Here is a 26,197-nt window from a genome sequence, read left to right as displayed (position 1 = left end):
GCCAAGAAGTGATTGTACCCAGTCAGCACAGGGCCCTCCTGGGTAAGGTAGGGGAGCAGGAAGGCTGGGAGGAAAGGAAACCCAAAAGCTGGGACAGGAAGCAGAGGAGGGCCCACACTAGGCTCACTTCCTGTTGCAAGAGTCAGGTATGGCCGGCACCCCTGCCCTCAAGGCCACCAAGCAGGGAGAAATCGCACAGGATGGTTCGTTGTAAGCCAGGCGGAATGGTTCCTTTCTCACCACCATACTACTATTTTTAATGGGCTCATTGATTGGTGCAGTGTTAGGTCACCAGTAATTTAACATTTGTAGCCTTCTCTTCCCAAAATGTCTTGATGCTTACATTACTTTGAATGAGCCCCCTTTCTGTAAACATGGGCCCGGTCCATGGGACTCTTCACAGATGATGTCCCCATCTGCAAGTTGCGCTGGCCCCATGGAGACTTTCTGCCAAAGTTCCAAATGGTCAGGAAGGGATTCACACCCCCAGAGACGTGCAATCCCACAGCAGCGAGGATGCAGTGGAAGTATTGCCAGCCTGGGAGGTGGTAGCTTCAATCCCAGCTCTCTGAACCTCAGGTTTTTCATGGGTTGAACCAGGAGAAGCATATGTCCCTCCCAGGACGGCTATGAAGATGAAATGAGCAAACATCTGGAAGAGCCTTTGGCCCAGATTAGTGGCTCAAGAAAGGTTATATAATCTCTTGTTGGGGAGAAACTTGTAAAGATAACTCCAAAGACATCAGTTTTCTTTTTTTAGAGTGCCTTCTTTCCCTTTCCTCCTGTTGATATGTCCTGGATAACATGATGCTGGATAGTGTGAAGAGATCAGTGCTACCCCAGCCTTCTTTCACCCGCCTCATGCCTTTTTAGGAAATCATGAAGACGCCAGTGTTTCTTAAACTGTGAGCTGGTGCCACATGAAAGAGGTGGCCCTCAGTTGCTCTCTCACTGGGACACAGACACATTCCTCTTCATGTTTTGCCAGGCATATGAAGAGTAAAGAAAAAGCCTGGAGCCAGGATAGGGCCAGGTTGAGGGGAGGAGGGGCTTGAGATTTCTAGGCCATCTCTACAAGGACAGAAAGGTTTTCCCCAATCTCACATGACCCAGCATAAAAAACAGGGGTTCTTCATTACAGATAATAAGATGTGGTCAACGGAATAAAGCTTTTCTCACTGCTTCAAACCTCAACTGTAAACTGTGGTCAATAGTATCCTCCTCAAAGCTTGCTGTGGAGATTAAATTATTTTTTAAATATGTTTTAAAAAAAAAGAACAGGGGTTCTCGGGGAAACATAGCCAAACCTCCACAAGGAGATGCCTGACCCAAAGATGGGTGGGCTCTGCTGCTGTAGGTGAGCTCAGGGTTGGAATGTGCACCCCACCCCACCTAGGGATGGGGCCCAGGATGACAGGGGCACAGCCAGGAGGAGGGAGAATGGGAAGTGGACGGAGTCGGGTGTCCAGCTCATGCAGTATTGATGGGGTAATGGAATACTGCACTTTACCGCCTGTTGATCCTACTCCTGGTCCCTCCTGGACCAGGGATCACAAGCTCAGCTGCGGGGACATCACTGAGGGGACAGTGAGGACCCCCTGCCCCCTGCCCTCAGCCCCCCTGACTGCAAAGCCCTTCTCCCGGGGGCACAAGGCCACACCAACCAGAGGAAGAGGTAGGAACTATGGAGTCTGCCATACGTTCCTGGGGGTTGGTTGGGGTGGGGGAGGTTCTGTAGTGAGAGGGCACAGGCAGAAGGGGCAAAGCCAGGACCAAAGATAGAGACGGGAAAGGGCCCATCTCCTTCTTTTCACTGGGGACCAAGGAGAATCCAAAGGCACAGAGAGGTTGGGAAAGACAAGGCAGGCTTCGAGCACCAGAGCCATCTGAGAACTAAGCAGCTAGTTTCAACCACACTTCCTACCTGCTCATCAGTCTCTGTGCCTCTGCGTCCTGTTTCTGCCCCTCTGTTCTGATGCTTTATCTCTGGTTGCCTGGTTTTCTTTACACTCAGCTGAGGTGGGGTGCACGGTCGGGGAGGATGAACTTGGCGGCACTGGAGGAGCTCAGAGCTCTAAGACGGGACTGAGGGGGCTGGGATCAGGACCTGAGGGGCTCCAGTTGAAACGGTTCTTTCCACCTGAAGGCCACCTTTACTGGTCGCCGTCCCCGACCTGCTCCTGAGTGGTGTGAAGACATGGGGAAGGAGGAAGTGGTGGGGTTTCCTCTGCCCTAATTCCCCCTCACGGCTCCCAACTTGGGAAATTTGGCCCCCAATATATCTTGGGACCAGTAGGTGAGGGGCTGGAGCTTGGATCTCCCTTTCCCTCACGTGTTCTTTCGGGTTTTGCTCTTCTATGTCGGTGTGTCTTCCTCCTGGCGTCTATCTCCTTCCACCTCATTCTGGTGGCCCCCTCTCACAGAGCCGGGAAGAGCGTGTTTTCCGCCATGAAGCTCGGCAAGAACCGGCCTCACAAAGAGGAACCCCAAAGACAAGGTATGGACGCGTGCCCCTGCCCATGGTCCAGACGGCCCCTCTCTCCCCTCGAGTGACCAAACCCCTCCTCTCCGCGGGCAGCGCCCCAAAGGGCTCTCCTGCTATTGGCCGGCGGATCCACCTGGGAGGGGCCTGGCCTCTTATTGGCTGGTGGAGAAGCCGGGTCCTGAGAGTGGTCCTCCGGAAGGGGGCGCCCCGAGGGCTGAAGGTGGGTAGCGCACTTCCTCCGGTCTAGAACTGAGCAGCAGAGCACACAGAAGCCTAGAGATTTTTAATTAGAGGAGGGAATAACAAAAAAAAAAAAAGAAAAAAGAAAGTTATTTGGCCAATTCCCTATTTCTGGGGGGGAAATCAGAGTCCTGAGAATGCTTGCTCTGTGGCAGGAATCGCTCTCCTGCCTTTTCCCCGTGACCTCTCACGAGGCTGCAGGGACGGCCCTGGGGGAGACAGGCAGGGTGGGTCCTGGAAGACTGGAGTGGCCTGTGGCACTGGTGCCACCGGAGCAGCAGGCTGGGGAGGGTGCAAGACAGCTATTTAAGAGGAGGCAGGGAGTACAGTTGGAATACAGGGGAGAAATGGAGTGTATTAGGGGAGCTGTGTGTAGCTTTCTAACCCAGGTCTGTAGATCACACACCCATCCTCAGGGCTCTTGGCTTCCCTCCCCAGAATCCTCTGTGTGGCCCACTGGCCCCAGAATCTCTCTCTTTGGCTTTTGCCTCCGTGTGAATTCCAGCTGTGCCTTTTGCCTTCCTAGATTGGAGAGGGTAGAGCTGCCGGCTGAGACTCAAACCCACCATCCTTGGGTGGCTTCTCCGAATCGTCATTCCTTCATCTCATTGGATTAATACACATCAGTACAGAGTTAGGTTCTGAATTCCATCAGCTGATTTACATGGATAAGTTCCTTCCTAAGCCTCAGTTTCTTCATCTGGTTACATGAGAATAGTGCCTGTCTTTCCAGGCTGGGACTATGAGGATTATGAGGACTAAAGACATATGTATAACGTGCCTGGCATTGTGCCTGGCACATAATAGCCACTCTGTAAATGGTAGCTACTGGTACAGGAGGTACATAAGTATGTATTATTTTATTCCTGACCTTCTTCCACGAAGGATATTCAGTGCTTGCATAAGTGAGTTACATTCAATTAAAATTAAAAAGCAAGACCAGGTGCAATTTCATTTAAAATCAGAGATCACCATTAGGCCAGGAACACCGCAGATATGCAGACCATAACATTCTAAGCAGATGGCTACCAAGTAAACCTGGAATTTGACTCAGCTTCCTGGATGGCAAAGCAAAAAGGGAAATACAGTCACTATCCCACCATCCAGCCCACCTAACTGGCCCTCCCTCTTCCCCAGATGAACCGGCAGTACTGGAGATGGAGGACCTTGACCGCTTGGCCTTTCGGCTGAGGGACGGGCTGGATCCTGACTCCGTGTCACTAGCTTCCGTCACAGCTCTCACCACCAACGTCTCCAACAAGCGGTGAGTGGGCAGGAACCCCACAGCCCCAGGTGCCTTCACCAGGTCAGGCAGGACCCAGCTTGTTATGTTTGGAATTTGGGTGGGGAAGAATCAGGGCCCATGGACAGCTCCTTCCTAACCCTGCCCCTTTCTTCTTTTCCTGGATGTCTCCCTCACCTCTCCCCCTGCAAAGGCAGGAGCCTGTTCCCAGGTCATTCAACACCTCCGGGCAAAGGGAAATCACGGAGCTGCCCAGCCCACACTTGAACCTGTTGACCTAATGTCTGTCTACCTATCACTTCTGCCATTGGCTAGTCCTCTGTATTGGAGCCTCTGAGAACAACTGATCCCCTTTCTGTTTGGCATCCCTGGAGTGTTTGAAGATCATGATTCTGCCCTTCTCTAAGGTCTAACCACTGCCAGTGCCCTCCTCCCCTGCAAGCAGTCCCCTTACACCCAGCCTGACAGTCCATTCTCCTCCTCAGATCCAAGCCAGACATTAAGATGGAGCCAAGTGCCGGGCGGCCCATGGATTACCAGGTAGGTGGGGCAGCTAGAGGCCTCATGCCTTTCCGACTCTGTCTAGTACGGGGTTCTGGCCAGGTGTGCGTTATAGACTCTGTGAAGGCATGGATCTGAAGGTCATAGAGAACCACAAGCTGAATATATGTTACCAAAGTAAGCTTGTTCCTGGAAAGCACTCACAGCAGTGTCATAAGTAGAGAAGTACAGACCCAAAGAGCAACTTGAGAACTCTGCTTATGCTGGTCAAAGCCCTCCTAGGATTTTGTAACGGTCTTTTTTTTTTTTTTTTTAAAATTTTTATTGGAGTAGCCGGGAAGAGCGTGTTTTCCGCCATGAAGCTCGGCAAGAACCGGCCTCACAAAGAGGAACCCCAAAGACAAGGTATGGACGCGTGCCCCTGCCCATGGTCCAGACGGCCCCTCTCTCTCCTCGGGTGACCAAACCCCTCCTCTCCGCGGGCAGCGCCCCAACGGGCTCTCCTGCTATTGGCCGGCGGATCCACCTGGGAGGGGCCTGGCCTCTCATTGGCTGGTGGAGAAGCCGGGTCCTGAGAGTGGTCCTCCGGAAGGGGGCGCCCCGAGGGCTGAAGGTGGGTAGCGCACTTCCTCCGGTCTAGAACTGAGCAGCAGAGCACACAGAAGCCTAGAGATTTTTAATTAGAGGAGGGAATAACAAAAAAAAAAAAAGAAAAAAGAAAGTTATTTGGCCAATTCCCTATTTCTGGGGGGGAAATCAGAGTCCTGAGAATGCTTGCTCTGTGGCAGGAATCGCTCTCCTGCCTTTTCCCCGTGACCTCTCACGAGGCTGCAGGGACGGCCCTGGGGGAGACAGGCAGGGTGGGTCCTGGAAGACTGGAGTGGCCTGTGGCACTGGTGCCACCGGAGCAGCAGGCTGGGGAGGGTGCAAGACAGCTATTTAAGAGGAGGCAGGGAGTACAGTTGGAATACAGGGGAGAAATGGAGTGTATTAGGGGAGCTGTGTGTAGCTTTCTAACCCAGGTCTGTAGATCACACACCCATCCTCAGGGCTCTTGGCTTCCCTCCCCAGAATCCTCTGTGTGGCCCACTGGCCCCAGAATCTCTCTCTTTGGCTTTTGCCTCCGTGTGAATTCCAGCTGTGCCTTTTGCCTTCCTAGATTGGAGAGGGTAGAGCTGCCGGCTGAGACTCAAACCCACCATCCTTGGGTGGCTTCTCCGAATCGTCATTCCTTCATCTCATTGGATTAATACGCATCAGTACAGAGTTAGGTTCTGAATTCCATCAGCTGATTTACATGGATAAGTTCCTTCCTAAGCCTCAGTTTCTTCATCTGGTTACATGAGAATAGTGCCTGTCTTTCCAGGCTGGGACTATGAGGATTATGAGGACTAAAGACATATGTATAACGTGCCTGGCATTGTGCCTGGCACATAATAGCCACTCTGTAAATGGTAGCTACTGGTACAGGAGGTACATAAGTATGTATTATTTTATTCCTGACCTTCTTCCACGAAGGATATTCAGTGCTTGCATAAGTGAGTTACATTCAATTAAAATTAAAAAGCAAGACCAGGTGCAATTTCATTTAAAATCAGAGATCACGATTAGGCCAGGAACACCGCAGATATGCAGACCATAACATTCTAAGCAGATGGCTACCAAGTAAACCTGGAATTTGACTCAGCTTCCTGGATGGCAAAGCAAAAAGGGAAATACAGTCACTATCCCACCATCCAGCCCACCTAACTGGCCCTCCCTCTTCCCCAGATGAACCGGCAGTACTGGAGATGGAGGACCTTGACCGCTTGGCCTTTCGGCTGAGGGACGGGCTGGATCCTGACTCCGTGTCACTAGCTTCCGTCACAGCTCTCACCACCAACGTCTCCAACAAGCGGTGAGTGGGCAGGAACCCCACAGCCCCAGGTGCCTTCACCAGGTCAGGCAGGACCCAGCTTGTTATGTTTGGAATTTGGGTGGGGAAGAATCAGGGCCCATGGACAGCTCCTTCCTAACCCTGCCCCTTTCTTCTTTTCCTGGATGTCTCCCTCACCTCTCCCCCTGCAAAGGCAGGAGCCTGTTCCCAGGTCATTCAACACCTCCGGGCAAAGGGAAATCACGGAGCTGCCCAGCCCACACTTGAACCTGTTGACCTAATGTCTGTCTACCTATCACTTCTGCCATTGGCTAGTCCTCTGTATTGGAGCCTCTGAGAACAACTGATCCCCTTTCTGTTTGGCATCCCTGGAGTGTTTGAAGATCATGATTCTGCCCTTCTCTAAGGTCTAACCACTGCCAGTGCCCTCCTCCCCTGCAAGCAGTCCCCTTACACCCAGCCTGACAGTCCATTCTCCTCCTCAGATCCAAGCCAGACATTAAGATGGAGCCAAGTGCCGGGCGGCCCATGGATTACCAGGTAGGTGGGGCAGCTAGAGGCCTCATGCCTTTCCGACTCTGTCTAGTACGGGGTTCTGGCCAGGTGTGCGTTATAGACTCTGTGAAGGCATGGATCTGAAGGTCATAGAGAACCACAAGCTGAATATATGTTACCAAAGTAAGCTTGTTCCTGGAAAGCACTCACAGCAGTGTCATAAGTAGAGAAGTACAGACCCAAAGAGCAACTTGAGAACTCTGCTTATGCTGGTCAAAGCCCTCCTAGGATTTTGTAACGGTCTTTTTTTTTTTTTTTTTAACATCTTTATTGGAGTACAACTGCTTTACAATGCTATGTTAGTTTCTGCTTTACAACAAAGTGAATCAGTTATACATATACATATGTTCCCATATCTCTTCCCTCTCGCGTCTCCCTCCCTCCCACCCCTCTAGGTGGTCACAAAGCACCGAGCTGATCTCCCTGTGCTATGCGGCTGCTTCCCACTAGCTATCTATTTTACATTTGGGAGTGTATACATGTCCATGCCACTCTCTCACTTTGTCACAGCTTACCCTTGCCCCTCCCCATATCCTCAAGTCCATTCTCTAGTAGGTCTGTGTTTTATTCCCATCCTACCCCTAGTCTCTTCATGACATTTTTTTTTTCTTAGGTTCCATATATATGTGTTAGCATACGGTATTTGTTTTTCGGTCTTTATAAAGTGAGAGGGACCTGGAAAAACCATAAAAAGACCAAAGAGCATCCAAAAAAAAATTTTTTTAATAAGTGTCTCTGAAGAAAGATAGATATTTTGGTGTGTTTTTAAAAAATTGTTGCTTTGTATTATTTTGATGCTGGAAGTAATATCAATCCTGGCTATCTATAGATGCTGAGAATGTGGGTGTTTTTTTCTTCTTTTTGCTTCTCTGTATTTTCTGAAATTAACACTTAATTTTTTTATTTGTATGTTTCTAAAACTGGAGACCAAATGGCTGAGACAGGGAGAGATTTGCAGCTATAAGATTGCTAATGTGGCCACAGTGCAGGCAGGATGGGGCATGAGCATGGCTGGAAACTGTGGGGAGAGGGCCACGTGAACAGCAGGACCCAGTGCAGCCCTCCCAGCCTGGGGCCTCATCCTCAGCGTTGCAGGGCCACACCCTCAATTTTGTCTCTTTTCCAAGAGTTGATCGGAGCCTGAGAGACTGAGTTACACTAACATAACTCACGATAGGCTAATGTACAAGCCGGAAGTACCTAGTACTTATTTATAAACTGCAAACAAGAAGGGCCCAAGGACCACGAATTCCTCTGGACCCTTCATTAGGAGCTATCAAGACCCAGTTGTAGGTGAAAAGACTGCTGGGCGTTCCTAGGATTGAGTGAGTGTGCTGGCTGGTCGGGAGGGCAGAGCCTTCAGGAGACCTCACCTGACTGCCACTGCACTTCCTGCCTAGGTCCAGCGCCAGGCCCCAGAATCAGAGCAAACCCTTCTCCCGGGTTAGGGCTTTATCTTTGATGCCCATTTCCAAGGCCCCATGCTCCCTTCTTTAAGGACAGCCCACCTCACCTCACTCAGGTGATAATACTGAGGTCTTGACACCAGCTTTCTTTGTATCAGGTACATCTGGTCATATTTCCTCAAGGATGCACCTTGTCTCTCTGAATCCTTGCTTCGGTTTGTTTTCATCCAGTCGGTGACCATCCTCCCAGGGGCTTGAAAAATAGCCCCAGGCAGTGTCAAGCGGACCTGCCCCTGTGGATTCAGACAACCTCACACCACTGGGCTCCTTGGAGGTTTGGAAATGTCACCTCCTCACCTCTCTGCCAAAACCCAAGCACAGAGTGTCCTAACACTTCTGAGGGCTTTTCCAGGACGCTCGGCTCAGGGCTTTGCTCCTCTGTGTTCTGAGAAGAGCAAAACTTCCAAAGAACAAAGACCCCATAGTCAGATACCATTCAATCTACAGTGTCACGAGCCCACCATGTAAAGGCACATAGAAAATGGTGCCATCGTTGTTGTTGCTGCTAATGTAACTGTTATTTTTTTGAAGGTTTACTATGTGCCAGGCACTAGGCTAGATAGGTATGTTTTCCGTTTAAGTTAATGTAATCTTAACAACCACCCAAATATAGGTATTACTGTATTTCACAGGCGAGAAACTGAGGCCCAGGGTGGGTAAGGAGCTTGCCTCAGGTCACACAGTTATTCAAAGCTAGAAACAGGGCTCAAACTTGAGGGTGTCCTACCCCATAGTCAGAGCAACTAATTTCTCTCTAATTAAGCCTTTTGAACAGTCTCTCCCTCTGGTCCCTGTTCATCTTTAGCTTACTACGTATTGCATGTTTTCAAAAGCTCTTTCAAACCACTTCCTAACAGAGACTTTTATTAAGTGGACCAGACAGTCAGCCTCCAAAGACTTTGTAAACATTCTGAACTGAACAAAACAGTTGTATTGGACCTGGTAACACAGTATTCCCTGACAGGCTGATTCACATCTCAACTGTAAGTGTTAACACACTTGGAGAGAGAGCTGTGAGGAGGCAAATGTGGAATTATTCTTGCTTTCAATAAGTGCAATGTATAAAGCAAGAAAACCTATCAGAAGGACTTCACTCTCTTGGAGAACTTGGCTTTGCTGAGTTAGAAAGACCTCAGCCAGAGACACTTAGCTGAACTCAGATTCAGGAAGGATCCTCAGGGCTCAGAACCATCCTAAAGATTGGGTAGCACTGAAAGGAGGTCCCAAGGTGAAAAGACCATGGTGTACTCGGGCCCTTTGTTTCTTCTGTTTAGAATGCATGTAATGCGAAAACCCTTTCCCGATTATTGGCATCTCAAAAGCAAGAAGCTGCAGCTTCCTCCCTGTGAATATGCAGTTTCCCCATCAGAGTGGGCAAAGCTTGGTGCCTGGCACTTGGCAGGGATGTTCTTGGCGGGTCACAGAGTCTTGAGTCTCTTCTCTACCCTCTCTTCCTGCCACCAGGACCATATACATTTTCACCTCCAAACATCTCTCCAGTTTTCACCTCCACATCATTTATCCAGCTCAAGTGCAATATGGCAGCCACTTCCTATCTGATCTCCCTGCTCTCATATTGCCCCCTCCACTCCATGCTCTACGTCACCACTGGAGTGATCTTCTCAAAATGCACAACTGCTCATGTCACATCTCTGTCACCTGGAGACGAGGGAACGTAAAGGATGTTTCAGAAGAGCAGTACTAAAGGGTCCACCACCTCTCATCTCCAGCTCCCAGCGATGTTCTTGCAGCCCGATCAGATCCCTCAGAAGCAGGTCACAAAGCACCATGACCCTTGGGTTCTCCCAGGACAGAGGTATAGATTTACACTCAGCAGTGTTCCTTGCGATGAGTTTCATGAAGTCACCTGGGGATTATGTCCCTTATCTTGGAAGGAGAGGATGGAATAGTCAGTCACCGAAAGAGTTTCCCTGGTCAGCTGGTCAGTTGGTCCCTTAGTGGCTCTATTTGCCTCCCCCTCTTCCATCATGGAAAGATGGAGTGAGTTCTCTGCTGATGACTGAAATCCCCTTCTTCAGAGTTTAATGTTTTGTTTTTTTAATTTCAAGTCCCAATGATACATTCCCCTCCGTAGAGCACCCGGGGTGGGGGTGGGAGAGCAGGGCTGGCATTCTCCTCCCCCACCAACGCCAGGCCGCGACCTCCTTTGTGCACTCTCAGGGTACCCCTCAGGCCACCCTTCAGCCTGCAAATAGCACGCACTGGAGCCTCCTCCCCCTGCCCCACCCTTTTCTCCCTTCAGCCCTGTGCCCTCCCCTCCCTACCTGCTTCCCGCCTGGCGTCAGAGCTTCCAGCTAGGGTCGTCCACCATTACTGGCTCTGCTCAGTGGAGGAAGGTAGAAACTCTGGGTCCTGAAAAGGAGCAGGGGGCAAAAAGGCTATCATTACAGCTGAGTCCCTGGGTGAAAAACATCAAAACCAGCCAACCTCTCACACTGCAAAAGTTAATCTCCCGATGGCATATCTTTACTACCTTATTATACCAAAACTGTGTTTGTCTACTTCCCAGTCTTGAGTTACAGAAAATCTTTTCTTTTTTTTAATGGAGGAAAAGAGATGGGTTAGTTTTGGGAAAAAAATGAGCTCTTAAAAAAATCTTTGGTATAAAATTTCATAGAGCTTAAAACTCTATAAACTACTGCACAAAGAATGTTCTGGAAGGACTTCTAGTGTCTGTTTACTCTCTTCACAGTAAACTTCTCAGAGCTGGCTCTATTTCCCTTTTAGCTCCCTGAAGAAACAATGATTATTGAACTCCTTCAGAGCTCCAGATTCTCAGCTCCATTCCCTTTGGAACCTCATTCCACATAGAAATGCTTGTTTTCATAGTTCAAGTATTACTTCAATTAGTAAATGTTCAGTTTCCAGTTCTATATACTTGCTTGGGAACGTTCTCATTGTCATCAGGGTTTTTATTTTTTTAACATCGCTAGTTTTGTTGTGTGGATTTTTCTTGGCTTTCCGGATATTTATAAGATATATAAATATCTGATGGACGCAGTAGATGATAATTTTCATGGCTATTCTTTCTCATGAAAAGGGAGAATGATTCTCTTGAGTAAAATCATATTTAGTAGTTGCATCAAAGCACAGCAATTAAAACACCAACTCTCCAAGATGAGAATCGTAAAAAGCAACTCATACAGTTTCATTAGAAGAGTGCTGAGGCAAATGCTAATGCTAGCTCAACATAAGCTATTTTGTTAAAATGCAAGTTCGAGAGACTTAAATGAAACAATATTAAGCATCACACACGACCCTATCTGTTTGGGACACCAGCCACTTAACTGAAAGTAAATTCTATTTGAGAAGCCATTTATAACAAGAGCTCACATTGCCTAGACCTGTCTACTGTTTATGAAGCACTTGGATGCACATTATCTCATTCAACCCTCACACAAACTTATAGATAGGTAGTGTCTTCCACTCATAGCTGAGAAAACTGAGTCTCCATGCCATTCCAGCAACCCCGAGTCTGTGCCTCTTCCTATTTATCATGGCCCACCCATGGCCACTGACACCTCCAGATCTAAAGCAAGAGCTGATGGCTTACAATGAGAGTTCGGGAAGAGTACGTGCACAAGCACATACACGAACACACACACACGCACGTCTCTACCTCCCTCGCTCGCTCGCTCTCTCTCTCTCTCTCTCTCTCTCTATATATATATATATATATATATATATGTATATGCAAGTATCTGTTGAATGGATGAACAACTGAAAAAGGGCTTCCCAGTATAGAAATAAGATTCCAGAGAGGTGGACGCCACTGAAAAAGATACAGAATGCACACAACATACAAGTATCAAGGCAAAAAAGGTGTGTTCAGGTAGGCACCAAAGCCTCACTGGGCATTCAGAGAAATTAAACAAAAGAAGGGGAGCCAGGAATGTAGGAAGGGGGCCAAATTCCAGAAATAAAAAAGATGCCAGAGGCCTGCAGGCTTAAAATGAGAAATGCTGGAGCAGAAAATTGAATGCATGTTAACGGAGACTTAGAAAGCTTAATCCCGGAGTACACAATACCTGGGAGGTAGGTTTGCAGCCCTCGGTGAGGCAGAGCCATGGATGCCGGGGAGAACTTGAAGCACGTGGAATCACCCGGGAGCTTTAAAAATATGGATGCTGGACGCCACTCCTTCCACCCCTCCCCCAAGACTGGACTAGGTTGGTCTGGAGTGTGGCCAGGGGCCTCAGGGTCTTCACCCACCATCCTTCCCCTCCCACCTGGTAATTCTGCTGCACACCTACTTGGAGGTGATCTAGCCACGCCCCTTCTTTATAAATGAGGACAGTGAGGCTTGGTAGGGGCAAGAGCCCAGGATCACCAGCGGATGTACGGCAGGCAGACTGGCACCCAAATCCGGTGCTGGCTCCCGGCACCTTCCAGCCCGCTGCCCAGGCCCCGACTCCTGCAGGACCAGATCCAACCTCACCCGCTTTCCTTCTCGTTCGCCCTCTTGCCCGCCCGCAGGTCAGCATCACGGTGATCGAGGCTCGGCAGCTGGTGGGCTTGAACGTGGACCCCGTGGTGTGCGTGGAGGTGGGCGACGACAAGAAGTACACCTCCATGAAGGAGTCCACTAACTGCCCCTACTACAACGAGGTCAGCGCCCGGGGCCCCAGGTGGGGAAGGGGCCTCCGAACCGTGGCAGAGGCTGGGCCCCGGCCCCATGGGGCCCAACAGGAGAAGCTGGGAGTCAAGGGACACAAAGGGCTACCAGCCGGCGTGGCCTTGGCCCGCCCGTTTCAACCCGCAGCCTGTTGACGTGCGCTGCTGCCCCCTCTGAACCCCCAATCCAGATCCCAGCCAGACACAGGTCTGGCCGGGGGCCACCCTGTGAAAGGAATAGCACCCCAGGTCCTCCCGTGCTGCTCCCAGCAGTGCCTGTGAGTGAACCTCGCACCCCCTGAGGCCTGGTGCCAGATGTTTCCCAGGCCAGAGCCCCGGGGCAGGGCCACCTCCTCCCAGCCCCAGCCCGTGGTGGCACCGGCACCATTAATGAGCCCTTGCTGCGTGCCGGGCACTCTTGTAAACGTTTTTGGTGCAGTCATCTCTTCTGACTCTCACACTGTCAGAAGTTGTCACCATCAGTCCCATCTTACACAAGGGCCATAGAAGCTCCTGGAGAAAGACCTGGCCCGGGTGCTACGTGCCAGAGTCGGGCTCTGTGTGCGCACGCTCTCTGCTCAGCTGCCGTCATGGGCACCTGAACCTCTTCGGGGTCCTTCCAGACCACTGGCCGTGATGCTTGGGGAGTGAGGGGTAAAAGGCCCAGTACCCACTGCTGTTCGTTGCAGCTGTTTGAGGCCACATCGAGGTTAAAGGACCTCAGAGGCCTTCTAGTTCAATCTCTCCATCTTACAGAGGAGGATACTGAGGCCACAATATGAAAAGGGCCAAGGTCACAGAGAGTACTGTAGACAGAGCAGGGCCCACACTGCCCTGCCTCTGCCCAGCGCTCTGTCTGCCACCTTGGATGGCCACCCCAGACACAGCATCGTGACTCTGGGCTCCAGGGAGGGACCCATCTCAATCGTCTCAATCAGGTGCCTGAGCACACATCAGACTAAGCCAGAAGTCAGCTGGGCACCCCGGCCAAACGAGGCACCTGCATCCTGTGTTTTGGTGTCCGTCCTGGGGGTGGTGAGGGCTGAGGGTGCCGTCTGCTGCTTGGGGGAGGGCATCGCTTGGGAAACTGCGGGCGGCCCCAGTCGTGGGCCTTCAGGAGGAAAACCCAGGCACACCTCTGCCTTTCACAGGGACCCAGGCTAAAGCCAGAGCCTGGCCGAGGTCTCCTCAATGACCACAAATGGACCCCACTCTCACAGCTGGTTTCCTGCAGGGTCACAGGGCTGGGACACTGCTGTTCAGGACCCCCCTCAGCCCCATGCGGCAACCTTCCCAGGAGTCAGGAAATTCAGGCTCGACACCTCTGACCTTATGTCAGGACACTTCCCTGACTGGAAAAGCCTCCGGCCTAGATAACGTCTGTTTTTCCCTAACAGATGTGGAGACAGGGCCCCCATGGCCTTCCACAGTTATCTGATAGTGGTGAAGCCATGTTTGCCTGAGGGAAGGGCTCACCTTGCAGCAGGCCCACATGCCTCATGTTTCATTCAAATGGTTTCCTCCTTCCCAAGGAAACAGAGCTGTTCTCCCCACTCTGTGGCTCCTCAGCAAACTCCTACTCACCCTGAAGAGCCCAGCTCAAATGTCCTTGCACTGAGTAGCCTTCCCTGCACTCTCTAGGTCAGAGGTCAGGGCCTTCCTCTCTCTCTGACAATAACATCCCCAAGTCGCAGTTGGTTCTTCACGTCTAACCCGGGAGGCTCCCAGTCTCCTGCATCGCTGTAACCCAGCCCAGGGCCTGCCATGTACCTAGAGGGCTTTGGTAACACTTTGCTGAATGGATACTTACCCAAACGAAGAAATAGACGTCCGCTGGGCATCTGCTCTGCACCAAGCTCAAGCCTGGCCACAGAGCGGGTGCAAACAGCCCACTTCCTAGTTCCATTTTCCAAACTCTACATTTATATCCGCCAAAACTATTTATTCCACTCATCTTTGGATCATCTTAAATTTACACCTGATCATATTTTTGTTCTTTTTCACAAACCCAAGTAACTCACATTTATTCAATTTCTGTCTCCTCTAAGCCAGAGTTTCTCAAACTCAGCACCGTGCCTACTTTGGAGCAGGTAACTCTTTGTTGTAGGGACTGTCCTGTGCATTGTAGGATACTGAGCAGCATCCCTGGCTTCTACCCACTAGATAGAAGCCATCCTCCAATAGCAATCCTCCACTCAGATGCAGCAACCAAGAAGGTTTCTAGACATTGTCAAATGCCTCCCGGGGGTTAAAATCGGCCCCAGTTGAGGACCAGTGCTCTAAACTATCTTCCCATGATTCCTCCCAGCCCCAAATCTAGAATTTTCTTTCTCTTTTCTTCTCTTCTTTTTATACTATCCCCCTGGTCCCAGAGGTGTGCTGCTTTCCGCTAATTCTCTGAGTTGATGGGAACCTACCTTTGGTTCCACTAGACACAATAGAGGGAGGTGAGGACAACCAACATCACTTAGATTTCTAAGTAATTACAAAAGGGAAATATGTTCAGGAAATACAATGAATATGACCACAGACAGCTCAGAGTTCTAGCTTAGTTAGCTCGCTCTCCTATGGCTGACGCAGCTCTGCGGCACCTGGCCTGGCCTTGACCCTCCTGCCTGGCTCTGGACCTGTCTTCCTGTGAAGGGAGGCTCATAACCATCACCCCCGTCCCCAAAACAACAACCCACAGACCAGGCCGAGACCTCTTCTCAGTGCATCCGGTCCCAGACACTGTCGTCTTCCTTCCTGCTGCCTGAAACCACCTCTCCCCATGGCCTGGAATCCTCCTTCTCTTTCTACATCCCAAAGAATCTACCATTATATCGTCCACTCAACATCACCAACTCTGCCTTTGCTTTTCTTTTGACCCCTCTTTTGTCTATAAGGCATTTCACTCTAGCGTATTTTAAGCACAACTATGAAGAATCATTACGATCAAGGACAGGAACTAGAAGCCTATCCTCTATCTATCCATCTACTTATCCATGCATCCGTCTATCCATCCATCTACCTATCCATGCGTCCGTCTATCCATCCATCTACCTATCCATGCGTCCGTCTATCTATCCATCTACCTATCCATGCATCCGTCTATCCATCCATCTACCTATCCATGCATCCGTCTATCCATCCATCTACCTATCCATGCATCCATCTATCTATCCATCCGCTACCTATCCATGCGTCCATCTATCTATCCATCTACCTATCCATGCATCCATCTACCTATCCATGCATCCATCTATCCATCCATCTACCTATCCATGCATCCATCTACCTATCCATGCATCCATCTATCCATCCATCTACCTATCCATGCATCCGTCTATCCATCCATCTACCTATCCATGCATCCGTCTATCTATCCATCCGTCTACCTATCCATGCATCCGTCTATCTATCCATCTACCTATCCGTGCATCCATCTATCTATCCATCTACCTATCCATGCATCCATCTACCTATCCATGCATCCATCTATCCATCCATCTACCTATCCATGCATCCGTCTATCCATCCATCTACCTATCCATGCGTCCGTCTATCCATCCATCTACCTATCCATGCATCCATCTATCCATCCATCTACCTATCCATGCATCCATCTATCTATCCATCTACCTATCCATGCATCCATCTATCCATCCATCTACCTATCCATGCATCCATCTGTCCATCCATCTACCTATCCATGCATCCATCTATCTATCTATCCACCCAGCTATGCCTTTCCTCAGTCCCACATACCTCCTAGTGACCACCACTTCCTCACCTTAATCCCTGCACTCATTTCTGCCCCCCATCTTTCCTGAAACTGCCCTTTTCCAGACATCAAGGACCTCACTGTCCCTAAGTTCAACATCCACCATTTCTCCCTCTCCCTTGACTGCCCCGGTCCTTCCATCCTCTCGCCACCCCCTGCCCTGGGGACCTCTCCTGCCACTCTCCTGCCTTCCCCTCTCTCCAGCTCCTCTCCTCACTGCCTTTCTTGGCATCACTTCCTGTGCCCACTGCTGAAGTGCTGCTGCTTCTTGGAGCCCTGTCCTGGGCCTGCTTCTTTCCTACTCTCCTTCCTTCTCTCCCTGGGTATCTCCCCAGCCTCAAGGCATCGGTTACCATCTGCGTGTCTAGATGCCTGTACCACCCACCTCTCCAGAGCTTCAGTCCCCCGTGACCAGCATCATCTGGGCATAGTGCTTCGTAGCAGTTGGAATTTATTATGCAGTGGCCATGAGCATGCCTGGGTTGAATGCTTGACCCAGGTCATCTCATTTGGATTCCGAACCACGCCTCCCAGCAACCCCGTGAATGCTGCCCTGGAGCAGTTCCACATGGCGGCCCTGGCTCCTTATCCCCACGTCACAGAGGTGTACACTGAGGCTCAGGAAGGGAGGTGATTGGAGCAACAGTGAAAGCTCGGTCTTTGTGGCTCGAAAGCTGGCGCTGTTACCCACAATGCTCTAGTGTGAGCCTCCAGCAGCCGGGAGCAGATTCTCATTTACTCCAAGCTCTTCGGCAACCTTTCTTCCATCTCCCTGCCCACAAGTTCACCAAAACAGTGGGCCTTCTGGTCACCGTCCCCACCCTCGTCCCCAGCGCCTGCACACCAAAGCCGGGACAGGTGGGTGGGCGCTGCAGCTGTGAGTGGCAGCTCCCGGCCGGAGAGGACAGGTCGCGCCCACAGCACTTACGTTTATAGCAGATTAAGTTCATCAGTTCTAAATTCTAAGGCTCAGCTTAGTTTACATTTAAACACCTCCAAACTTGGGTTGCATCTTCTAGGCAGCATTGTGGTTTAATGGTGATGTCTGTGGGACCCATATAACCACAGCGTATCTTACGGTGTCTTACACGTATCTCATCAAGCCTCATAACAAGACTCTAAGGTGGGGCATCATTACCCCCGTTTGACAGCTCAGGAAGCTGAGGTTCAGAAGATGTGTTGCTCAAGACCACACGACTCCCAGCTTCCCCGGGGTCAGGGGGGACCAGTGGTTGCCCCTCCTGCTCGTCCGAACTTTGGGGCTCAAGGGAAATGGCCGGGGTGCAGACAGGCACCGTCGGGAGGGAGGTGTCCGGCATTTAGCCTCTGCCCTCCAAGTGACAGCAAGTCTGGGTCCTTCCCCCCCTCCAGTACTTCGTCTTCGACTTCCATGTCTCTCCTGAGGTCATGTTCGACAAGATCATCAAGATCTCGGTGAGTGGGGAGGAGTCCCTGGCAGGCGGGGCTCTTAGCTCAAACTGCACCTTTGTGCAGACTTGAAAAGGGCGCCCCCTCTGGGCAGGCCAACCATAAAAAGGCAGACCCGCACCCAGACACACAGCCGGGCAAGTGGGGCACAGGCTGGATGTGGGCCCCTCTCACCCCATTAGCCAGATCCTTCTGTAGAGTGTACAACCTGCTCACGCATACCTGGCAGCCAGCAAAGCACAGGCGAGGCAGAAGAGGCTGATACTAAGCCTCGGGGAGCTGCCCCTGCCCTGCCAGACGCCCTCCTGCTTCGCCTGAAGCTCACATCCCCAGAAAGAGTGACATGGCACCACCATCAGTCAGCCCTTCCCCGCCCCACGGAAAGCCTCAGCCCCATCCCGCCTGACTGGCGACTGGTGGTTCTGCCCGGAAGGTGATTCACTCCAAGAACCTGCTGCGCAGTGGCACCCTGGTGGGCTCCTTCAAAATGGACGTGGGGACCGTGTACTCCCAGCCGGGTGAGTAGCTGCACAGCCGGTCAGCTCCGGGAGCCCGGGACACGCAGTCCCTCCCACCCCGGTGGGCCCTGGGCTCAGGTGAGGCCGTGAGTGCACACAGTCTTCAGCCGTGCAGAGCGAGGGGGTGCCCAGCCTGCATGCAGTCGCGGTGACCACCTGCGCCCAGTCGGCGGGGCTCACGGGAGGCCCGCAGAGTCAGCAGCACGGCCCGCTGTTACAACCGAGGGGCCTGGGCGCCAGAGGAGCGCGGGGCTTCCCCGGTCACCCAGCTGGTCTACAGGGAGGTCAGGCCGTGTGACTCCAGAGTCCCTACTGAGCCACGCTGTCCTCAACACCCAATGCGGGGGGCAGTCTCTGAGGGACACTGTGCCCCGAAAACACCTTCGCTGACCATCCGTCCAGGGACCCAGGCTGCCTGAGAACAGCCGCGTGGGCTATCTGCTCAGGAGCTCTGGGGGAACCCATACGCCAACACCGTGTGGGGTTAGTGAGGGAACCCCAAGCCGTGGCCCAGAGGGCTGGTGAGGGTCGGACCAGACAGAGAAGGTGCCTCAGCCTGACAGACGACACTCACCACACGGCCAGCTTGGGAACCACGGGCAGACGAGCTGGCACTGGGCCCCACCCATGTCCCTGAAGTGAACCCGCCACTTGGGTGCAGTAAGGACCCCATTAGGCCCTCTGACAGTGACAATACAATTTCACCCAGACAATCACATGTGACCCTCAGAAAACAGTGAGGGAGACATCAGCATTCCTTCCCATTCTACAGACGAGATAAATGAGGCTAAAAGAAGTTGTGTCTCAGAGGGGCCACTAAACTATTAGGTTGAAGAAACTGGCGATTCCTTACGTTCAACCTAGTAGACACTTGGCTGGTGCACATTATAACTATGACTCAGACCAGGAAATCGAAACTGAAAACCCAAGATTATACACATAAAAATCACAAAATCATAGAACACTCAAGCTTGAAGAGACCTTAAAAACATCTAGTCCAATCTCGCTCTGAAGGAACAGAAAGAAAAAATCCATTCCCTCTTCAAATAGCCTTTAACTCTGAAGACAAATTTTATGTCCCTCCTGAGTCTTATTCTCTTTCCTTGCTAAATTTCCCCAGTTCATCTAACTATTCATTCACACATCTGTCCATCCACCCATATATTCTTTCACCTACCCACATATCTACCTACTCACCTGTCCGGATGTTAATCCATCCTTCTATCCATGTATCCATCTGCCATCCATCCATCCCTCTATCCATCTACCTTTTAGGCCAGCCAGGCACCCTACCACCCATCTTCTACTATGCAACTCCCCATCCAGCCATCTGGCTATCTATCTGTTCATGTACCAATCCCACAAACATCCACTCTGGCAAGACCCTTGAAGCTCTGGGGCAGCCTAGGACAGGGCCCCCTCCTCCTGAGATGCGCCAGTTCAGCTGACGGCCTCCAGTGACCCCTCACACACATGGCTTACTCCGCTCTCACCATCCCAGTCTGTCTCTTCGGACTCTGCAATGGCATCATCTCTCCAGAGACACAGTTGGCCCGGCCTATCCCCAAACAGGCCGATTTCTGCACACAGTCCTGAACGCAAGTCACAGAACCAAATGGGGACAGAGGCTTGCTGGCAACAGGTCTGAACTATAGTAGAAGTTGAAAGAGGAGGGAGGGGAAGAGGAAACTTCTGAGTCCCTGGAGATTCCAGTGCCCACACAAAATCAAGGAAGAAGATGTGCCCCCTTCGTACAGGCTACGCCTGCAAACAGCTTTAAAGTCAACCTGAAGGGGCAGATCCGTCCTAGAGTGGGCTCTTCTCCTGACATCTGTCCTTTCCTCCACACTGTCCTAATCCCTGGGAGTATTGGGGTGACACTACCAGTCCCTGTCTCTAGGAGGCTTTCAGTCTGAAATTGGAGACAGACAATAAACAGATAATCACAGTGACAGTGAGATAGGAGATGTGCATATGGAAACGGGCCAAGATCAACTCTTCTGAAGAAGTCAGGGAAGGCTGCATGGAAGAGGAGACACATGAACAAACGATTAGAAGTGTGAATAGGGAGGTGGAGGGTTGGGGTGGGGGGCAGAAGGGACAAGGGCATTCCAAGCTCAAAGAACAGCAGCCACAAAGACATGGGGGTATGAAACAGCAATATGAATTATTCAGAGAGGGGTAAACAGCTTTGCTTGCAGGAGCACGGTGGGGTGGGGGGCCGTGGAGGGTGAACACTGCGAGCTGGGGAGAGCTGTATCAGGAGACCCCACAGGGGATGCTGAGGTCTGTGGTCTTTCCCCCAAGTACTGGGGAGCCTCATGTGGGTTTGAAATGGGGAGTGAGAGATGGAGGGCCTCTTTGAGGGCTCTGTCTGGCAGCTGCATGGTGGTTGACTGCATGGGTTGGGGGCAGGAGGGCTGCAGGCAGAGAAACCAATTAGGAGGCTCCTCTGTTTGAAGCCACGCCACACGCCTGGGTGCATGACCAGGGGCGGGGCCTTGCCTCGGCCGCCCTTGCTCGGGGACCTCTGTCTCCCTGGTGGAGAGGCAGGCAGAGCTGTGGCCCCAGGGCCCCGAGACCTGATGACCTGGGCTCCGAGGCCTGCCCCGAGGACAGGTGCCGCCCTGGGTAGGCCAGCAGGTGCAGCCCCTTCTTCTCGCCACTGCAGAGCACCAGTTCCACCACAAGTGGGCCATCCTGTCGGACCCCAACGACATCTCCGCAGGGCTGAAGGGCTACGTGAAGTGTGATGTCGCCGTGGTGGGCAAGGGGGACAACATCAAGACGCCCCACAAGGCCAACGAGACGGAGGAGGATGACATTGAGGGGTGAGGCTCCCACCCTCCCCCAGCCCCTGGAGACCCGGCCCAGCCCTTCCGGGAACACCAAGGGAGCCCCCAGGGTGGAGTTGGCCCAGAGATCTCACCCTCCATCTCCCTACCCCCATGCCCAGATGGCCCATCTCTCCCTGGAAGGACTGAGGCCAGGCCAGCCTCGGTGTCCAGGGACTCTCCTCATGGGGCAGAAAGGACTGAGGCAGGGCAGGCAGGGGTTCACAGAGGACAGTCAAGAGTGACAGTCATTTGACATCCAGGCTTCTGACTGTGAGAAACTTGGAAAAAAAGAGCAGGGTCCCAGAGCTGCTGGGTCTTGAGGCTACACCCAGGAGAGCAAAGAGATTTTATTTTCTGTACCAATTCCAGGCAGCTGACAGTGGTTGTTGAGAAATATTCTGGGACCTCATCTGGATTCAGTGAGAAAAAGTGCAGGATCCAATGAATCACGCCTTCCATGGGCCAGGGAGAGAGAGCAGGGGCCAGTTGTGAGGTTTCTGTGTAGGAGACGAAAGATGTGGCACACAGCTGAGGAAACTGGGTAATATTATTAAGAGTGGTCTCCCACGCTACAGTTTACAAAGTACTCATATATTTTAACCTATTTGAGCCTTATCATTTTCTGAGAGGGACTATCATATTATTCCCATCTTAAAGGTGAGTCAACTGAGGCTTAGAGAGATGGGGAGATTTGCCCAGGATCACAAGAGAGCAGGTGCCCTAAACTCCAGTGTTTTTAGTCCTAGTGTGGGCCTCCTCCGCCGTCCTTCACCTGTCGCCCGCCCCCAGGGGCATGTAGATGCTGAGGCAGGAGTCGGGGTGCCCAGGGCTGGCTACCACAGCCCTAGCTGTATGTGCCGGCAGGAACTTGCTGCTCCCCGAGGGGGTGCCCGCCGAACGCCAGTGGGCCCGGTTCTACGTGAAGATTTACCGAGCAGAGGGCCTGCCCCGCATGAACACGAGCCTCATGGCCAACATGAAGAAGGCGTTCATTGGTGAGAACAAGGACCTGGTCGACCCCTACGTGCAAGTCTTCTTTGCCGGCCAGAAGGTATTGGGGTGCGGGAGGCTGGGGCTTGGGGTGACAGGCACCAGAGGTGCAAGGGGTTGGGTGTGAGGTCCTGGGGACGGACGTGAGGCAAAATCAGAAGCCACGAGGCTGGCCTTTGAGCACCTTGGTGAGTCACCTCTAGAAGTGAGGAGAGAGAGAGAGAGATGAGGGGAGCTCTAGCTCAGAGGGGCTGCGGGGTGAGGCCAGGCTGGGCCTTAGGGATTCCTCACTGCCCCCAGGTCACCAAGAGCTGAGGGGAGGGGGGCACTGAGAGAGGCTGGGGTGGGGAAGGGTGAGAAGGTAAGTACACACACACACACAGCACATGCACACACATATACACACAGACACACACGCAGACCCACGCACGTACACAAACCCTAACCCTCGCTCCCTCCCACCAGGGCAAGACTTCGGTGCAGAAAAGCAGCTATGAGCCGCTGTGGAATGAGCAGGTCATCTTTACAGACCTGTTCCCTCCGCTCTGCAAGCGCATGAAGGTACAGATCCGGGACTCAGACAAGGTCAACGACGTGGCCATCGGCACCCACTTCATTGACCTGCGCAAGATTTCCAACGAAGGAGACAAAGGTCAGCAGCAGGAGACTGGGGGTGGGACAGGGGGCTAAAGGGGTAGCGTAAGTGAGACCCCCCCATACACCACCTCCGTCGCGCACCTCTGCCTGAAAGGTGCCAGGCGTGGTCAGGGCATTGCCAACAGCCCCCAGCCCCGGGGAAGGGCGGAAACTCATGGTTCACGTCTGCACAGAGGTGCCTGGGCCCGCCTGAGCCAGGCTGCCTGGATCTGAACCCCGGCTCTGACAGTTACAAGCTGTGTGACCTTCATACCTGTTTTCCCATGTGTAAAATGAAAATAATAGTAATTATATACGTGTATATATACATACGTATTACATATATGCGTGTACTGCTGCCATAGTACCTATCTACAGACTTGTAGGCCCAGAGCACTGAGCTGAGTACCAGGGATACAGAACAAGGAGGGATCCATCGGTCTTCACGGTGCTCCCCTGGGGATGAGGGAGACGGGTGTGCTACCAAATGCTCAAAACCTGAGACAGAAGACACAAAAGGCTACAGATTGTATGATTCCATTTTGTATGAAACGTCCGGAATAGGCAAATGCATAGAGACAGGAAGTCGACGAGTGGTTGCCAGGAGCTGGGGGGAAGGGGAACTGGAAAGAACCGCTGCAAGGTATGGGGTTTCTTCTGAGGAGGATGGAAATGTCCTGGATGGTGGCACAACATAGTGAATGCACGAAAAACCACTGAAATGCATACTTTAAAGTGGTGAATTTTCTGTTTTGGAAGAATATCTCCGTTTTTTAAATGCTATAATGTTTTTTATAAACTAGGCCGAACAGAAACCAAACAAAACTCAAGGCAGAATTGAATCCGTGCTACACACGAGACATAACAAATCCTAACGGGAGAAAAATAGTTGGGACTAGGAATTGGGGGTACTTCGTGGAGGAAGAGCGTTTAACAGGCACAGACGGAGAGTAAGGGCCTTCGGAGAGGAGGGGAGGGGTCTGCAGAAGCAGGTGAGACCCTCGCGGCACACACGTCTGCACAGACGGCAGAGGCCTTGCTGAGGAGCTGGGGAGGTGCTGGCATCTGTCCTGCAGCAGGCACCAGGAAGCAGGGGGCATGATTTTGCTCCACAGAAATGGACGTGTGTGTATGTGGAGAGGCACGGCCAGCTCAGGCTCCCGCAGAGAATAAGCAGAAACACAAAAGTGCCCCATGCAAGTGACAAGGTCACCCCACAGCCAGCCCCGCGCAGCAGACACCGCTCTCCCTGCAGCCCCTGTGAGCCTCGCTGCCCGCAGGCCCTCTGCTGCCTCAGACATTTCCCCGAGCGAGACACGAGGTCCTCAGCTCAGCAACCAGGAGGTACAGGCCAGGAGCCCCCCCAGATAGGTCCCTCCCTCCGAGTGAGCCCCTCGACCTCTGCCCCCGGCCCGCAGGCTTCCTGCCCACGCTGGGCCCCGCCTGGGTGAACATGTATGGCTCCACACGCAACTACACGCTGCTAGACGAGCACCAGGACCTGAACGAGGGCCTGGGGGAGGGCGTGTCTTTCCGCGCCCGCCTCATGCTGGGCCTGGCGGTGGAGATCCTGGACACTTCCAACCCTGAGCTCACCAGCTCCACAGAGGTGCAGGTGGAACAGGCCACACCCGTCTCCGAGGTGAGGCCCCAGGGCGCTGTGCTGTCCTCCGCAGCCCCCCGCTCAACCCCCTTCCCACCACGGCAGCCTGTGCCTGGCCTCGGCCAGTGTCCCTCCTGCCTGCCTCAGGGGGCCAGACCCCAGGATGGGGCCTCCCTCCCCGGAAAGCAGTAGGGCCTCTGTCCCCTTCCACTGCCTGTGCCTGTGCTCTCCCCGGGGGTCCCAGGTGGAGCCTTGTCTCTGCCTTGTTCCTGGCCATGGCTGTCCTTGTGCTGGACATAGCAGCCCTTCCTGCAGGGACAGGCTGGAGGGCCGAAGGAATTGGGCCTTCAGTGTCGGGGCTCGTAGCTCCGCAGCCGGGTAGGATGTCCCCACCATTAGCCCCAAGGGCCTGTCTGTAAGACGTAGGAGGAGGCCTGGCCCCAGGCCCAACCCCCCCACCCCGTTAAGCTTTCTGGAGGGTTTGAACCACCTTCTCCACAGAGCTGCGTGGGGAAAATGGAAGAATTCTTTCTATTTGGAGCCCTCCTGGAGGCCTCAATGATCGACCGGAAAAACGGAGACAAGCCCATCACCTTTGAGGTCACTATAGGTGAGAGCTGGGCTCGCAGGACTCTGGGCTGCGGGGTGGTAACTGCCAGGCCCTGCTCCACAGCCCGGGGAGGGGGGGGCGGGGAACTTTGACCACTTCCCTCGTGTGTCCTCAGACACCCACACCACATACAGCGACTGCACCTGAGAACACAGGCCCCACAGGGTCGGCCTCAGCTCCACCTAAGGGCTAGGCTGTGTTAGGGACACGAGGAGGAAAAAAGCCCTCCCTGCAGAAGGGAGCAAGGCCCTCATGGGACTGGAGAGGAGAGAGTGGGAATACGGGCCACGTCCTGGGCTGGACCTCGAGCTCAGCGGTCATCAGGGCTCCTAGTGAGACCTCTGCAGGAGTGCAGGACGTGGCCCCTTCCTCTGGCGAGTGTTCTGTCGTGTCTGAGCTGGCACAGACCTGTGAGCACCAGCCCCATTCCCTGACACAGACCCCTGGACTGGAGGGAAGGGTGGGGCCTGGTGGGAAAAGGACTCTAGGCCCTCGGGTGCCCCCTTCTGCCTCCAGGCAACTATGGGAACGAAGTCGATGGCCTGTCTCGACCCCAGCGGCCTCGGCCTCGGCCTCAGAAGGAGCCTGGGGACGAGGAGGAAGTGGATCTGATCCAGAAGTCGAGTGACGACGAGGCCGACGAGGGTGGGGACCTGGCCTCAGTCTCCTCCAGCCCACCCATGCGGCCCCAGATCACCGACAGGTGAGCCGGCCAGGACGGAGGGTCCTGGGAGCCCTGCCCGCTGCCTCCCATCCTCTCATGGCCTGGCCCCGCCCCACCACCGCCTGCCTGGGCACCCAGTCCTCCACC

The 26,197-nt window shown here is 52.8% G+C and overlaps 1 protein-coding gene across 3 annotated transcripts in view; it reads left to right on the top strand.

Annotated features, from left to right (window-relative positions):
- Positions 1–26,197, top strand: part of OTOF (otoferlin) — a 94,263-nt gene that overhangs the window by 49,229 nt on the left and 18,837 nt on the right. For all 3 annotated transcript variants that reach the window (XM_007108422.4, XM_007108420.4, XM_007108421.4), the window contains 12 exons: positions 2,424–2,497; positions 3,863–3,989; positions 4,454–4,508; positions 12,864–12,995; positions 18,136–18,198; positions 18,626–18,710; positions 21,382–21,541; positions 22,412–22,598; positions 23,003–23,189; positions 24,592–24,815; positions 25,278–25,386; positions 25,903–26,089. In XM_007108422.4, coding sequence (XP_007108484.1) covers positions 2,424–2,497; positions 3,863–3,989; positions 4,454–4,508; positions 12,864–12,995; positions 18,136–18,198; positions 18,626–18,710; positions 21,382–21,541; positions 22,412–22,598; positions 23,003–23,189; positions 24,592–24,815; positions 25,278–25,386; positions 25,903–26,089 — 1,590 coding nt within the window. The remainder of the gene's footprint in view (positions 1–2,423; positions 2,498–3,862; positions 3,990–4,453; positions 4,509–12,863; positions 12,996–18,135; positions 18,199–18,625; positions 18,711–21,381; positions 21,542–22,411; positions 22,599–23,002; positions 23,190–24,591; positions 24,816–25,277; positions 25,387–25,902; positions 26,090–26,197) is intronic.

Source organism: Physeter macrocephalus, chromosome 12 (assembly GCF_002837175.3).
Source record: "Physeter macrocephalus isolate SW-GA chromosome 12, ASM283717v5, whole genome shotgun sequence".
Lineage (NCBI taxonomy): Eukaryota > Metazoa > Chordata > Mammalia > Artiodactyla > Physeteridae > Physeter > Physeter macrocephalus.
The sequence above is the reverse complement of the archived record's forward strand: the minus strand, read 5'-3'. Positions and strand labels throughout refer to the sequence as shown.